General features: G+C 39.7%; 1 protein-coding gene across 1 annotated transcript in view; it reads right to left on the bottom strand.

The window, feature by feature from the left end:
- The window catches only part of LOC109828843 (protein HEADING DATE 3A-like), a 22,084-nt gene continuing 5,451 nt past the window's right edge, over window positions 923-17,555 (bottom strand). Inside the window, exon 4 of the mRNA XM_020395809.1 lies at window positions 923-1,180. Coding sequence (XP_020251398.1) covers window positions 1,136-1,180 — 45 coding nt within the window. The 3' untranslated portion in view covers window positions 923-1,135. The remainder of the gene's footprint in view (window positions 1,181-17,555) is intronic.

Below are 17,555 nucleotides of genomic sequence, written 5' to 3'. Positions count from 1 at the left end.
TTGATGAATGTAAGTCGTACTCACGGAAGTCTGCATGATCTAGGACAGGCACAATTGGACGATACCATGTGTATTATACCATGTGTACTGCACGGCAAATAATTGTTTATTCCGATGACAAATGACTCCACAGTCTGAATTTGTCAATTGCGAGCTATCCTTATCTTTACTGCATGTGATAATAGGGTTCGAGATCAGTTCTTGCGCGGAAGGCACCACATCATCGGATAAGCTCGTCAGCCACCGAGGGGCTTTTCGTCACCAATATATCACTCACATACGCAAGCAGAGTTTGTGGGCGTATTTCATAGGAAGTTAATGTATCATCGCTCGAATCACTGATCTCTTTTCGGCACTGTAACAAAGAAAGCGATGACAATGTTACTGTCCTACGGCAAAAGAAAGCATCAAGAATCCATGCCATGCACAAGCTATATCTTGATAGCTTCGTTTTATTTTTGTCAAAACATTAGGCGCATTAAGCATCGAGTTATACCCAGTCCTACTACATCTCTCATCGAGAACTCCAATTCGCTTCAAGAATGTAGTTATAAATTCATTAAACAAAACTAGCTTAGCTACATCCTTCTTGATTCCCTAATAAGATCCTCGACTCCCTCTGGCAATGTGAAATTAGAGCAGACAGCAACTGGGGCCCGAGATTGTAGAGCTCGCGGCAAAAGTCCGCGGTGTTTGAAAGTGTTGGCGCGCAGCCCGGAGCGGTAGACTGTCTGGCAGACCATCAGCTGCTGAAAAGAACAAGCACAAACGCGATGTATTTCGCCAAGTGATCGGCGACGAGGACTACTCGTAGCAAACAATGCTCGCTGACCCTGAAATCATACGGGAAGCAACTGCTTCAGTATAGTTTATTACGTGGTCATTCTTAAAAGGGTTAACTCAATATAGTTCTAAGTGGACTTTTTGGCTCTTTACCGCGCAGGGAAGAGAAATTTAGTTTTGATAAATAGACCTTCTGAGGGTACGTAAAAGAGCAAAAAAAATTTTGCTCGGGTCGATTCGCAACAATAGAACTACGACATCAGCAATTGGGCGATAGTACAGAGGGTCTCTCAGCGATTAACCCTTATTAAAAGGTAGATTGGACCCATGTTGGTAAGGAAGATAATTGTTCTCACCAAATGTTGCTCCTGTAGTTGCTGGAATATCTGTCACCAACCTGGAGTAGAAAATAGATACTGTTAGAGCCACAGACTTATTGAGGGCGATTCTAGAGAGGATTATGTCTCATTAACCTTCACTGATTGAGAAATATATGGATCACGGTGATCTCAACCCCTCCACATATGAAAAGTTTGTCGAGAAAATAAATAGAGGGCGACTAATAAAACATTGGTATTTAGCTAGAATGTGGAAAAGATTAGAAAGTGTCAGAAGTTGAGGAAAAGAGACTGTAAGGGCCTGTATCATATATTTCTCAAACATATATATATGCTCTTAATTTTCAACACATTGTAGTAATTTCTCAAACCCATCATGGACAGTCTTTTGAGTACTTCATTTCCTAGTTTTCTATGCTGAACTATATATACACCATAGAAAAGACATGAAACATTAGCTTGTATTAAACACTTGCATGGAGATGAATAGTTAAGATCAAGACCGACATGAGGTCACTCACACGCATAAAGTCTTAAACTAAATGTCACCATCTAAAAGGCCTGTAAAAATACCAATGAGCTGAAATGCCATGCCTAATTCACGCAAACTTTTCGAGTTGTTTCTTCTGCTAATTCATACAAAAGTAAAGGTTTGAGATTCGATGGAGCCCCAAAAGTAGCTATATATATAACCATGAAACTTTTGCAAACAGTTAGTAGGACCATCAGTTGGAAGTCGGCTCGACTCCGTAACTTCAGTCTTAAGCGTGTTGGTTCATGGTGGAGGAACCCTGCAAGCGTTGACTGTAACCTTCGTTTATTATTGGTGGAATCATGACCTTGTTGTACTTCGGGCGTAGGTGATCACGCCAATTGCTAACTTTGTTAAATCCCTATGTTTCTGTGGTTGTTTTCTCCTTGTATTTCTTCTTTCTTTTGTCAATCTTTGGTTAGGTTTTAATTACACTGTATTATTAACGTTGAGTTCAATTGATTAAATATAAATTTAATTTGCAGGGTTTTGATATATGTGGAGTTTTATATAATTTAAGTTACATCTTACAAAGAGTGTAAAAATCTTTGAGGTGGCTTTATGTAAAGGCTAGCCAAATCTATGGACTAGTCCTAGTTAAGGATTATAAACAAACCTCCAGCCTATATTGTTCCTTCTTAGATTCATTAAGACACCAAGACCTTAGAACAACAACAATAACAAAACAATTATCCCAAATTTTTGGCTAAATAGCACTTAAATACCTTATAGTTTTACTCTTTTAGCACTAATATACCCTCATCTTATTTCGTCGCATTTGTACTCTTAGTTGGTCAAAATTGGCATATTTTTACCCTATGTTCTGTAAACGTGAAAATTTTCATCCGAAACTTTCCATATAATATCCATATGTTAATTTTAGAGCTTTTTAACCATTAATATTTGTTAAATTACTCTAATGCCTACCAAAATTCTAATATAAATGTATCATAATTCTATTTCAAAAATAGAATTTAGGATGATTTAATAATAATTCAACAAACTTAATGTACTGAAAGTTATAAAATTAGTATATAAACAAAATATGGGAACTTTCGGATAAAAAAATTCATACTTGCAGAACATAGGGTATTAACGTGCAATTTTTGACCAATTCAAGGGATATAAGTGCTACAAAATATAACTGAGGGTATATAAATAGTAAGGGAGTGAAACTATAAGGTATAAAGTGCCATATTAGCTCAAATTTTTTAGAGTGGGCCACATGAATCCTATTTGTTCATTCAATTTGCTAAGAGCTATATTTAGACTTGTTCCATTCGGGCTTTGGCCCGGACCATGCCTAGACGGGTGGGCCTAGCTAGGTTTTGGGCCCGGATATAGGTCGTGTCGATGAAGTAGGACTTGGGCCCTACTCAGCCCGGGCCGGGTTCTAAGGGTTCGTGTAGAGAAACTGAGGTTCATGTTCGATCGGCTCCCTAAGTAAGGTCCATAGGACCAAGCTCAAAAGCCCGGTTCAGCCTGATCCACAGCTAGAAAAAGCAAAGTATGGCACGAGGCAGCCTGGACCCGACCTGATTCAGACAGACCAAAATAGCTATAATGACTATATTTTGATCAAATAACCAAAATACCCTTAAAAGGGTGAAAAAACGACCAACCTAGTTATTTGTATTATTAGTTTTTGTCTTTTTGAATGGAAAGAGTTGCTAATGATAGTGATATAAATGGATATGTGCCAACCTACTTAGGATGTACTCATCTATTGTGTTGCCATAATTTCAATAAAATATTGTAATTCTTAGTGATTAATAATAAAGAATTTATTTTTAATTATTTTTATTTCTATAAAATTTACAAATTATATAATTATATAAGTGATTAATAATACGTTTGAATTTCTTGGCATCTTTTTAATTACTTCTGAAGTTACATTTTTTAACAAAAAATCTGATCTCTGTCTTTCATTTTTTTACAAAAAAAAAAAAAAAATGAGCTGTCCTGTTGCCCGACTAGCATTTGACCAAGTTAAAGAAAAAAAGAAAAATCGGGCTGGCCTGTTGCCCAATTAGCATTGACCGGACCCAGACTCTGACCCGACTCGGGCCCTTTGGGCCTGGGTCTAGGTGGGGCTTTTTGCCCGTTTCAGAATTGGAAATTTGGGCTGGTCCGTTTGAACATGCCTAGCTATATTAACGAGGAAATAAAGTCGTCCTACATTATTATCTTCTCCACTAAAGTTAATCATTATCTTTCTTGACTGTTTCCAAGAAAATTCTCTAGCACTAAATTTACTTCTCTTTTCTTCACTAATTGTAATCTTATTAGTTCTTTTAATTGACCCATGTAATGGTATATTTATAGTGGTCATTATATTCATAGAGATTAGGTTAATTGAACCATGTAATGGTATATTTATAATGGTATATTAGGTTATGGGCTATCTAATGCAACTCTTCGTTATAAATGAAAGTTTGAGGTACGCATTTTAATTTGAATGACGTTTTTAATATTAGAAATTTTACTGCTGGTATAAGAGAATGGCTAAAAGATTTCAGTTTTTGTTATGCTTGTCTGTACGGCAATGCATATTACAAGGTATGTTTAGGTGCCGCAGATCATACATGTTACTATGTATTATACAGTCTATGACATTCATTATATATGTATCCGTTTACTAACAATCGATGCAAGTATGATTACAAATAAGTCCCGGCTAAGAAAATTCATACATGACCAAACTGAATATAAATATGAATTAAATTTGAGGAAAAAAAGATGGATACATTTCAAATATGAGAGGAAAAACTCAAAAAAAAGATTTTTTTTTTGTTTGATAAATGATACGAGAGTTATCTATATAAAATAAACAAATAAACAACTAAAATCATAATTCATTAATGAATTCAACATGCCTACAAACTTAAAAGTTAGATCTCTGGGGGATTTTACTTAGAGTAGTTGGAACAGCTAATACGTACATTTGCAACATGATATAGTTTGAGCTCTTGATGTCGGAACACTCTTCTGTTAGAATGCTATAACAACGCCCCTATTCGGGCCTATTTTCCTTTCCCACGTGCCAATATCAACAAGCCCAATAGAAGTTTATTAACTAATTAATCTTTTTGTAGTAATACCGTTGAGTTATTTAGATACTAAGTGAATTAGTCAATGTTGTAAGGACCTAGTTGTAAGAATGCATTAATATAAAAGAGGGGTTTCTCAATGAGAGAAACTAACCCTAATATTTTTCCCAATCTCTTCATGGTATCAGAGCCATGTGGCGGCTCATCTACCTCCTCCTTCGAGCTCTGACGACGCTGCCATTTCCCAGTTTCTGATCGAGCTCTTTCTTCCTAATTTCCGAGCTAAGGCTTTCCTCAAACCCAGCATCATCGCTGAAGTAGAGAGAGAAGGGAATCGTTGAACTCACCTCGCTGAACTCGACGACCTGACTGCGCGCCGTCAACGTCACGAGTGACGACGCTGTCCTAGGTGGGGACCGGCCGCCGTCAACGATGCCTTGGTGCAGCCGTCGAGTTCTCGCTGCTGCTGACGGAGTCGCCCTCGCCTAGGGTTCTGTAGCCTCGGATCTGATCGAGGATTGGTGGACGGAGGATCTGGCGCGGATTTTCCAGTCACAGTACCAGCACGAGAGAGACTTGGAGACTTGGCCAGTACGAAGAGGGAGGAGGTTCTGTTGTTTGGCGTGGGTTTGGAGGAGACAGTTGTTTCTCCGATCACAGAGATTTTTTTGGGCTTTCGATGGGTTTTTTTTCCCTTTTAAATTGCTTTCTTGGTTACTGTTGCTGAAAGAGAGGGGGAGAGAAAGGGGACCAGGGATTAAAAGAGGGGGTTTGTGATTAAGTAGTCTGATTAAAAGATCTATTTGGTTCTTAATTTGTAATAGATTATTTAGGTTTCCTCGACAAGTCAGTCCTAGAACTGATGAGAGAAGAGCTGATATCTCACTTTGTTGAGATATCTTGCTTTTGGTTCTTGTTTCCTTGGTGAAACGAGAATTCTTATTGATCTATCTCTCTTGTTGTGCTGTCGAAGTGCTGCCGAAATTTTTTCATTGCGCACCGCAAGAATACAAGTTGGATCGATGACGAAGACTGAAAAAAATCCGATGGAGGAGATCATCAAGAAGTTGAATAACCTGAGGGTATTTCAGATCGAGAAGGAGATCAGCGCTATAGTCCAAGGAGAGAGGACTGTACAGGAGTACGCTACAGAGCTGGAGCGCTTGTGGTTCGATCACGATCACTTCTCGCCCCTAGCGAGCTGCAAGGACCCGGAGTGCAAGGAGCGTGAGGCCTCTTTGCAGAAGAGGACCATGTTGTTTCTTCGAGGTTTGGCTCCAGCGTATGAGCAGAGGACGACATTGCTACTAACCCAGACGAAGATCCCACCATTGGAAAAGGCAGTCTCGGCTATGATACAGGAGGAGAGTCGTATCAGGCTACAGTCTGGGATAGGTGGACTTACAGGGGAGAAGTCTGCACTGGTGGTATCCAACCCGGATAACACTGGATTCAGAGGGGAGACTAGGCAGTGCTTAAACTGCGAAGAGCTGAGAGTTCGAAGGGCAAGGGACAAGTCACCCAGGATCTGGCTACCACTACATGTTTTGGTAACTTTATTGGTTATGCTCATGCGAACAAAGGTACACAGGTTCAGGCACTTGCATCCACTAAAACTCATGTTGATTGGATCATAGACTCAGGTGCGTCTAGGCATGTCACAGGAACATCTAGTGAGTTTGCATTATATTATCCGAGTAAGCATATGCATCCTGAGACAGTTCAGACTGCTGATGGGACATCCCAACCCATCAGGGGTACTGGCTCGGTCCATTGCACTTCATCTGTTACCTTGTCATCTGTATTGCATGTTTCTTCGTTTCCAGTTAACTTACTCTCAGTTAGCTCTCTCATTGATCAATTAAATTGCACCGTGTTATTTGATCGAGATTTGTGTGTCTTTCAAGAGAAGGAAACGGGGAGGAGGATTAGGACTGGTATCAGACGTGATGGTCTTTGGTATTTGGACAGGGAGACAGCAATGATTGCTACTGCTGTTAGGGGAGGGCCAGAGGCAGAAGCGCTGCTTCAACATTGCCGGTTAGGGCATTTATCTTTTGAGAGATTAAATAGATTAGAACCTGAGTTAATGAAGAAAGTGGATAGAAAAGAGTTATTTTGTAATGCATGTGAACTTGGAAAACATACTCGTTCTACTTATAGAATGATTGGTCTTCGAAGTTGTGAACCATTTGCACTTGTCCATTCTGATGTTTGGGGACCATGTCCTACTACCTCTATCAGTGGTTTTAGATGGTTTGTTACTTTCATTGATTGTTATTCACGTATGACCTGGATATACATGATGAAGCAGAAATCAGAGGTTTACAAATGTTTTTAAGATTTTTCGGCTTATGTGAAGACACAGTTTGGAGTGCAGGTGAAGATTCTTCGAACAGATAATGGGACTGAGTATATCAATAAGGAGTTTGCAGCTTTCATCTCTAATCAGGGAATTGTTCATCAAACCACCTGCCCAGACACCCCTGCTCAGAATGGGGTGGCTGAGCGTAAGAACAGGCATCTACTGGAAGTGGCACGCTCATTGATATTGACAATGAATGTGCCTAAGTTTTTATAGAGTGAGGCTGTTATAACAGCAGCTTATTTGATCAACAGGATGTCGTCAAGAGTATTAGGGATGAAGACACCATGTGAGATGCTTTTGGGCTCAAATGTTTTTGTTGTTCCACCAAGAGTGTTTGGATGCACATGTTATGTGAGAGATCACAGGTTGATGGTGAGTAAACTGGATCCGCAAGCAGTTAAATGTATCTTTGTTGGCTACTCATCAAGTCAAAAAGGATACAAGTGTTGGTGTCCCACTGAAAGAAGGCTGTTTGTCAGTATGGATGTGACTTTTCGGGAGTTTGAACCTTTTTATGGGGAGAAGACGGAGTTGAGTTCCTTGTTTGGAGATGGCTCTACTGATGCTAGTAGAGAGGGGGAGAATGAGAATGAGAATGATATTGTGGTCGGGATGATTCCATGTCCTCTTGAGTCACCGAGTAGTGATGGTACATCGCCGAGTAGTGGTGGTGACTTAGGAGTTGGTAGTCAAAGTCAGGGGGAGCTGAGAGTATACACAAGGAGACAGAAACAGCAGTATGAGCCGCCTCCCGTGCCTGTGTCAGTACCCACAAATGTTGATGACCCAAGTCCCTCCTCTCCAGTGCCTTGCTCTTCTCCTCCACCTGAGTCGATAGGTAACGATTCCTTCCCTGATACCTCTGATACTCCTGTCTTGCCCCGCAGAACCTCTAGAGTCAATGCTGGAAAACCTCCAGCTAAGTTTGGAAATTGGGATACTGATATTGCGAATTATATTTCATATGCATCCATTCCACCTGCATTAAGTCATTCATTGCATCGTTGCATTCAGTGCCTGTACCTAACAACTGGCAGGTAGCTAAGCAAGATCCTAGGTGGTTGAATGCCATGCACGAGGAACTCCATGCATTGAAGAAGAATGACACATGGGAGTTGGTATCTTTGCCAGCTGGGAAGCGTGCTGTTGGATGTAAGTGGGTGTATACGGTTAAGCAAACTCCAGAGGGCAAGATCGACAGATACAAGGCCAGATTGGTTGCTAAAGGCTACAGCCAAACATACGGCATTGACTATGACGAGACATTTGCTCCAGTAGCAAAGATGAGTACTGTTAGAGTGTTGGTGTCATGTGCTGCCAACTTTAATTGGCCACTACATCAGCTAGATGTCAAGAATGCCTTTTTGCATGGAGATCTTCAAGAGGAGGTATATATGGAGATTCCACCAGGCTTCACTACTTCTCAAGTAGCTGGGAAGGTGTGCAAGTTGAAGAAGTCTTTGTATGGGTTAAAACAGTCTCCGAGGGCATGGTTTGATAGATTCAGGTTGGCAGTTTGTGGTATGGGGTACAGGCAGTGCAATGGTGATCATACTGTGTTTTACAGGCACTCCAAAACTCGTATCACTATCCTGGCGGTCTATGTTGATGATATTGTAATCACTGGAGATGACGCTGAGGAAATCCTACTGTTGAAGAAGAAATTGGGAGAGGAATTTGAAGTTAAAGATCTGGGACAGTTGAAGTACTTTCTCAGAATTGAAATTGCAAGGTCGCGAAAGGGTATAGTGCTTTCTCAGCGGAAGTATGCTCTGGATCTTCTCTCAGAGACAGGGATGTTGGGGTGGAGAGTTGCATCTACTCCTATTGAGCAGAATCATAAGATGAGTGCCGAGGGTGGGGACCTGTGAGTAAAGAGCAATATCAAAGATTGGTTGGACGACTTATATATCTATGCCATACGAGACCTGATATTACTCATGCAGTGAGTGTGGTGAGTAAATATATGCATGATCCCAGAGAGCAGCATATGGAGGCAGTTCGCAGAATTCTTAGATATATTAAAGGAAGCCCAGGAAAGGGGTTATGGTTCAGGAGTTTTGGACATCTGAGACTTGAAGGCTATTGTGATGCTGATTGGGCGGGTTGTATGGATGATCGTAGATCCACTACAGGGTACTGTGTATTTGTTGGAGGCAATCTCGTATCTTGGCGTAGCAAGAAGCAAGATATGGTGGCTAGGTCTACAGCTGAGGCCGAGTACAGAGCTATGGCAGTTAGTCTGTGCGAGTTGATGTGGGTAAAAAAATATATTATCTGAGCTGCGCTTGTTTAGAAGAGATTCCTTACAACTTTGGTGTGACAACAAATCGGCGATTAATATTGCAAACAATCCGGTTCAGCATGATCGCACCAAACATGTGGAGATTGATCGGTTCTTTATCAAGGAGCAACTGAATAGAGGAGTTCTGACTTTGAGCTATGTGAAATCAGAAGAGCAGTTAGCTGATTGTTTAACAAAATGATTAGGTTCTAGAGAGTATGATATCCTTTGTAACAAGATGGGGATGATTGATATCTATCGCCCATCTTGAGGGGGAGTATTGAGTTATTTAGATACTAAGTGAATTAATCAATGTTGTAAGGACCTAGTTGTAAGAATGCATTAATATATTGAGTTATTTAGATACTAAGTGAATTAATCAATGTTGTAAGGACCTAGTTGTAAGAATGCATTAATATAAAAGAGGGGTTTCTCAATGAGAGAAACTAATGCATTAATATAAAAGAGGGGTTTCTCAATGAGAGAAACTAACCCTAATATTTTTCCCAATCTCTTCAAATACTTTCACAGTAATATTACTGATCACTCTTTTTGTAGAAACGTATCCTAGATGTGTAAGAAATTTATTAATTAGAGAAAATATACATAGAATATACATTAAAAAGATGAGAGAGAGGAGACAAAAAGTAGTTGAGAAGAGATTAGAAAATGAAATACTTTACTCTACTTTTGTGATTCTATGTGTCATAATGCTCCGAATGTAGCCTAATGTTTTCATCCCAAAAGAAAGTTGATCATATAATCAAGCAACCAAGAGCGTTGGATCCCTGAGTTTATCTGAAATGCTCTCATTCTTTTCATTTCAAATAGCAGCAAGCTAAAACAACACAATATCATTGATTGAGAAGACTTAACGGGATATTTTGACGTCAAGCGTTCCAGTGTACTTGAATCGAAAACGGAACTATAGACTGAAGCAATATTTGATGAGAATATGGTACCAAATATTAAGAGTATAAGGCCAATGGAGGTAGAAGTGATCATATGACCCGGACTATGTTGCATTAAATAGGGACGGATTTGGATGCGGCTATGGGTGCAGGTGGAGGTACGAGACACAATAAAATTATAAAATCTAGGATATGAAGAAACAACTCATTCTTTAAGTAGATGCCCCAACAATCATTTAAAATTATAATAAATGTTAGTCTAAGGGATATAGACTCAAAGCTGGAATCAAACAAATTGTTGGATAGCAGGTTTTCTAATCTGTTTTGGTAACAAAATTCTTAATCTGTTTTGTCAACAGATTATTAGGATTCCTAATCTGTTTTGTTTTTTGGTTTTAGAATTCCTAGTCTGTTTTGGTTTTAGGTTTTCTATATATACGGAACGCCTTAGAAGAGATTAGACATTAGAAAAAGAGGGTTTTGAGAGAATTCTTCAAAGAGATTAGATCCTATTTGTGGGCATTGTAATCTTCTTCAATATTAATCAAAAAATTGTGTGGTGTGGCTCCTGAGGACATAGGCACGATTGCCGAACCTCGTTAAATCTGGTGTGTTCTTTCTTATTTACTTTCATGCAAGTTTTTATCTTTTATTTACTATAATTTTTCCTACTTTCCTACTCCCAAACATAAGGTCCGGAAGGACAGGGGTTCGATTTGATTGTTTTGAATCCCCAACAATTGGTATCAGAGCTTCGTTCAGAAGGATTGTGAGAGAGCCATGGTAGAGGAAAGTAAATCTAAGATCGAGAAGTTTGACGGTTCAGACTTTGCCTACTGAAAATCGCAAATAGAAGACTATCTGTACCAGAAGGACTTGTATCGCTCGTTGATGGGCAAAGCTAAGGGAAAGAAGAAAGAAGAGTCAGACGAGGATTGGGAGATACTGAATAGGAAGACTCTAGGAAAAATCCGGTTATCGCTCGCCAAGACAGTCGCACACAATATATTGAAGGAGAAGACGACGGTGGGGCTTATGGAAGCACTCACGAAGGATGTACGAGCAACCGTCTACCGCAAATAAGGTGCATCTCGTCAAGATACTCTTTAATCTCAAGATGGTAGAAGAACGCTCATTCACAATGCACCTCAGCGAGTTTAGCACGATTGTTGATCAACTCATCTTTGTAGATATCACGTTCGATGACGAAGTGCAGGCCATATTGATTCTATCGCAGTTGTCGGATAGTTGGATATGTTGTGTGACGGCAATCAGCAATTCAACGGGGAAGGATAAGTTGAAGCTGAGCGAGGTTGTTAGCATGATTCTATCCGAGGAGGTTAGAATGAAATCGTCTGAATCAGAAGGTTCAGGTTTAACCCTAAATTTTAAGCAAAGAGGCAGGAGCCAGAAGAATGGGAATCAGAACAGGACTCGATCGAAGTCAAACAAAAAGAGGTCAAACTCGTAAGTTAGGCCTATCAAAGGAAAGTGTTAGAACTGCGGCCAGGAGGGCCATATGTCTTCAGCTTGTAAAGCACAAAAGAAGGATGCGAATGAGCAGGAGGCTCATATCGTGCAGGATGCCTTGATCCTAGCTATGGACAGTGATTCTGATTTCTGGGTCATCGACTCAGGAGCCTCATTCCACACCACTGCTAATAGGAAGATTCTTCATATTTATATAGTATGGGACTTTAGGAAAGTATACTTAAGGGATAATGAACCCTGTAGTGTTGTTGGAAGAGGAGATGTGCAAATACAGTTGAAGGGCTCCAAGTAGAATCTGAAAAATGTGAGGCACGTACCGAAACTGAAGAGAAATCTTATTTTGGTTGGCTAGCTTGGACCAGAAGACTATGTTTTGACATTCACCGGTGATTCATGGAGGATCTCAAATGGTACTATGGTTGTTGCCCGAGGCAACAAAGCAGGAACTCTCTACCTCACCTCACATGCGAGTTACATCCTCTCAATTATAGCTGGCAAATAGAGTACAAATCTGTGGCACAATAGATTAGGACACATGAGCGAGAATGGGATGAAAATTCTACATTCACAAGGGAAGCTAACAGGTATCGATTCTATGAAAGTTGGTGTTTGCGAGGACTGCAACTTTGGAAAGCAGAAGAGAGTTAGTTTCCAGAAGGGTGGAAGACCACCTAAAGCTCAGAAACTAGAGTTAGTTAATACTGACGTATAGGGTCCAGCTAGCATGTCTTCTCTTGACGGTTCGGCATACTATGTCACCTTCATCGATGATCACTCGAGGAAGGTGTGGATATACTTCATGAAGCACAAGTCAGAGGTGTTCGGGATCTTCATGAAGTGAAAGGCTATGATGGAGAAAGAGACAGATCTGAAGATGAAGTGTCCGAGATCAGACAAAGGTGGAGAATAGAACCTGGAGGAGTTCAAGAGGTTCTGTGTTCTAAATGTGATTCGTTTGGAGAGGACTACTCCAGAGACGCTGCAACAAAACGGCGTTGCAGAGAGAATGAGCAGGACATTGATGGAGTGTGCCAGGAGTATGCGATTACATGCAGGTCTGTCTAAGATATTTTGGATGGATGTGGTACATACGACAGCTTACTTGATTAATCATGGGCCATTAGTTCCATTGGATTTCGGGATTCTAGAGGTTTGGAGTGGCAAGAAGATCAATCTCTCACATTTGTAAGTATTTGGTTGTGTGGCTTATGTTCTTATCAATGACCATGTCAGGGATAAGCTAGAGGCTAAGTCACAGAAGTGCATATTTATTGGATACAATATTGATGAGTTCGACTATCCTCTTTGAGATGAGAAGAATAGGAAGATCATCAGAAGCATGGATCCGATATTCAATGAGGAGGTGATATACAAGAACAGTGACAGTGCCAATGATAGCCAAAGCAGTGGGAATAGTACTACGGATACAGGTGGATCCGAGTACATAGATTTGAAGAAACTTCCAAATGGGGGCGAAAAAGTCAATTTTGACCGAAGAACGGAGGAGGCTCCAGGTGCAGAGACGACTACCCAGGGCGTGGAGGTTAGGAGGTCATCTAGGGTACCCAAACTGAATCCTAGATATCTCTCATCACTTGATTATTTGCTTTTGACAGATAGTGAAGAACCGGAGTGCTATGAGGAGGCTATGCAAGTAAGTAAATCTCAGCAGTGGGAGCATACGATGTAAGAGGAGATGGATTCTCTACACACTAATGAGACATGTGAGTTAGTCCAGTTACCTGCACAGAAGAAAGCCTTGCATAACAAATGAAACTATTGGGTCAAGCAGATGAGTAATGGAAGCAAGAGATACAAGGACAGATTAGTCATGAAGGGGTTCTAACAATGAGAAGGAGTGGACTATACGGAGATATTTTTCCCTGTTGTGAAGCTCACCACCATCAGAGTGGTGTTGACCTTAGTAGCTACAGAAGATCTCTATCTTGAGCAGTTAGATGTGAAGACTGCCTTTCTTCATGGTAACTTGGATGAAGAAATCTACATGAAGCAACTTGTTGGCTTCATTGAAGAAGGAAATGAAGAGATGGTGTATAAGCTCAAGAAGATCTTATACGGATTGAAACAGGCCCCGAGATAGTGGTACAAGAAGTTCGACAACTTCATACAGAACAATGGCTACAGAAGATGTAATTCAGATTATTGTTGCTACTTCAAGAGGTTCAAGTCTAGTTTTATCATTGTTATTGTATATTGATGATATGTTAGTTGCAGGACCGAGTTCAGAGGAGATACATAACTTGAAGAAGCAGTTAGCAAAGGAGTTTGCTATGAAGGATTTGGGTACAACGAAGTAGATTCTAGGGATGTGAATCAGTAGAGATAAAACTGAATGGATGTTGAGGTTGAGTCAAGCTGAATACATCGAGAAGGTACTTCAGAGGTTCAACATGCATAATGCTAAGGTTGTTAGCACGCCCCTTGGAAGTCAATTCAAGCTATCTGAAGAGCAATCGCCTAAGACAATTGTAAATAGAGAGCATATGAGCAGGGTGTCATATTCTTCGGCCATTGGGAGTCTCATGTACGTAATGATTTGTACGAGGCTGGACATTACCCATGCAGTGGGAGTTATGAGCAAGTTTACAAGCAATCCAGGGAAGTAATATTAGGAGACCGTGAAGTGGATATTACACTACTTGAAAGAGACTACGGATAAGCCACTATATTTTAGGAGAAAGGAGTTGGTACTGCAGGGATACATGGATACGGACTTCGTCGGTGATCATGATACGAGCAGAGCACCACGGGGTATGTTTATACCTTGGCGTCAATAGCAGTGGGTTGGGTTTTATGTCTGTAGAAGATTGTTACTTTGTCTACAACTGAAACTGAGTATGTCGCGGTGACTGAAGCAAGAGATGATTTGGTTGAACGGATGCTTGGAAGAATTGGATCTGAAGCAAGGGAGATGAGTTTTTTATTGTGACAGCCAGAGCGCTATACATCTTGCCAAGAATCCAGTATATCATGCCAGAATGAAGCACATCGACGTACAATACTATTTTATATGCTCGCTGATTAAGGATGAGAAGTTACATCTAGAGAAGATTTTAGGGAGTCAAAATCCTACAAATATGTTAATGAAAATAGTGACCATTGACAAACCAGAGTTATGCGCAAGTTTAGTTGGTCTTCACGTGTAGGAGATGAAGGCGGAGCTACACCAGGAAGATCGCTGGGATCGCCGGGTTGATGATGATTAAAGAATGAATTTTTTCCGTGTAGGATGATGCTTACGAAGAAGGAAGAGTTCGGATGAGCTCGTTGATTATGCTTTGATCTCCAAGTAGGAGATTGTTAGTCTAAGGGATGTAGACTCAATGCTGGAATCAAACAAATTGTTGGATATAAGGGTTTTTAATCTTTTTTGGTAACATGATTCTTAATCTGTTTTGGTAACAGAATTCTTAATCTGTTTTGGTAACATGTTATTAGGATTTCTAATCTGTTTTGTTTTTTGTTTTTAGAATTCCTACTCTGTTTTGGTTTTAGGTTTTCTATATATATGGAACGCCTTAGAAGAGATTAGACATTAGAAAAAGAGGATTTTGAGAGAATTCTTCAGAGAGATCTCAGAGAGATTAGATCCTATTTGTGGGCATTGTAATCTTCTTCAATATTAATTAAAGAATTGTATAGTGTGGCTCCCGAGGACGTAGGCACGATTGTCGAACCTCGTTAAATCTGGTGTGTTCTTTCTTGTTTACTTTCCTGTAAGTTTTTATCTTTTATTTGCTGTGATTTTCTACTTTTCTACTCTCAAACATAAGGTCCGGAAAGGTAAGGGTTCGATTTGATTATTTTCGAATCCCCAACAATAAATAGGTAAAGGTTGAAATGAACTCAATCATTACCATAAGTTTCAAGAAGTGAATGTTAAGTGTAGGATGTACTTCCAAGAGTATGCATCGTGTTTTAAATTAAAACATGGTTTATACAATAGAGAACATGTGTGAATAAATATATGCATATATTCAAGGAGTCTGCAAGAAGTATCCAAGGAGCGTAGATATGCCCTCCTTGATTGGTGCATCTTCTTCGAATGCATTCTCGGCTCCTCGTCACAGTTCTCTTAGAAATTGATAACTCCCTACTATGACAAGCCAGTGAGTTGCAAATGGATTTATAAGATCAAAGTCTGATGCGATGGATCTTTGAGTACAACAAGGCTTGTCTAGTAGCTTGTCAGATAATCATAGGAGCATGTTCGTAGTTATGAAGAAACATTCGCTCCAGTATAAAGATGACTTACATCCACGCTCGTTTATGTTGTTGCACCTCAATAATGACCATTGAGCCATGTAGACATTAAGGATGCCTTTCTTAATAGAGATCTTCCTAAAGTAGTTTATCAGCAACATATTTCTGATGTTTCTGTCTGATCATCTTATTTACTATGAGGAGGCGAGAACACATTAGGAGAAGATGGAACAATCAAGAAGCATATCAATGTGACTATGTGAGGACCATCATAATGGGTAATGACATCTAATGAAGAACTAGAAGCTGGAACGAATATTGGTAAAGAGCGAATGGTGGGCTCTAGGCAAAGCGAAAGGGGCTCTGGAATTTTACAACGGATATTAGTAGATAACTATCAATTCACCGAGTAATAGTCCGTATTCACTGCTCCTAGTATTCCTTACCTAAGCCTACATTGAACAATATACAATGAGCCTTCTCCAATAGCATTCTATTCATATGTTTTGCCACTCAATTTTGTTGCATTGTACAGTTGACTATCTAATATCTAACGATTCCCTCATTTTAGCAGAACTCATCGAATTCACTTTAACAAAACTCAATGTCATTATTAGTTCTAAACCTCTTAATTAGCCTTCTAGTCTGCATCTCAATCAAAGACTTTCACTACTTGAAAGTCACAAACACCTCATCTATATGTCTCAAAAAGTAGACTCAAACCTTCATCAAATAATCATTAATGAAGATCAATAAATATCTTGAACCACCACCCCTTGACGCAACTTGATAAGGTCTCAGAAGATTTGAATGAATATAATCTAGAGTATATTTAGTCTAATGCATTGCATACTGAAGCTTACTCTTTTCCGCTTCCCGAAGATGCAATGCTCACAGAACCCTCATTTTCTTGTACATTGCCTGCATAAAAGGTCCTTCTTACGCAACTCAGTCAACCCACGTCAACTTAAATGTCATAACTTAGTAGTATCTATATCTGATATCGATGACGCAACTGCGACTGAATCGGTAATAGTAGAACCTTACAAAATATACAGACTGTCAACATTTTTTCCTTTCAAAATTACAAGAGAGCTTTCCGTAACACTAAGAACTTCACCTTCACCGAAAAACTTGTAGCAAAGACTATCATGAATGCCCAAAGAGATGAGATCATTCCTTAAATCTGAAACATGCTTAACATTAGTTAATGTTCTGATGACACCATCATACATCTGAATTCGAACTCTCTCTTTCTCAATAATCTTGCATGAGGCGTTATTCCCCATGAAAATAATTTTACCATCAACAACTTAGTAAGTGGTAAACTAGAAGTGATTAAGAGACATGATAGGAACAACCTGAATACACAATCCAATCATCCATGCTCCTATTTTTATTATCAGTTACCAATAAAATCACATCTTCAGTAATACCAACTTCAATGGAGTCCTCCTTTGTTGTCTCAACTTGCAACAATCGATCTTAATGTGCCCTTTTTTCTTGCATATTCGCATTCTAAGTTACTATGTTTTGACTTCGATTTGGAAATTGTACATGTTATCTCCAAAGAC

The sequence above is a fragment of the Asparagus officinalis genome, chromosome 1 (genome assembly GCF_001876935.1).
Source record: "Asparagus officinalis chromosome 1, Aspof.V1, whole genome shotgun sequence".
In the NCBI taxonomy this organism is placed as follows: domain Eukaryota; kingdom Viridiplantae; phylum Streptophyta; class Magnoliopsida; order Asparagales; family Asparagaceae; genus Asparagus; species Asparagus officinalis.
The sequence above is the reverse complement of the archived record's forward strand: the minus strand, read 5'-3'. Positions and strand labels throughout refer to the sequence as shown.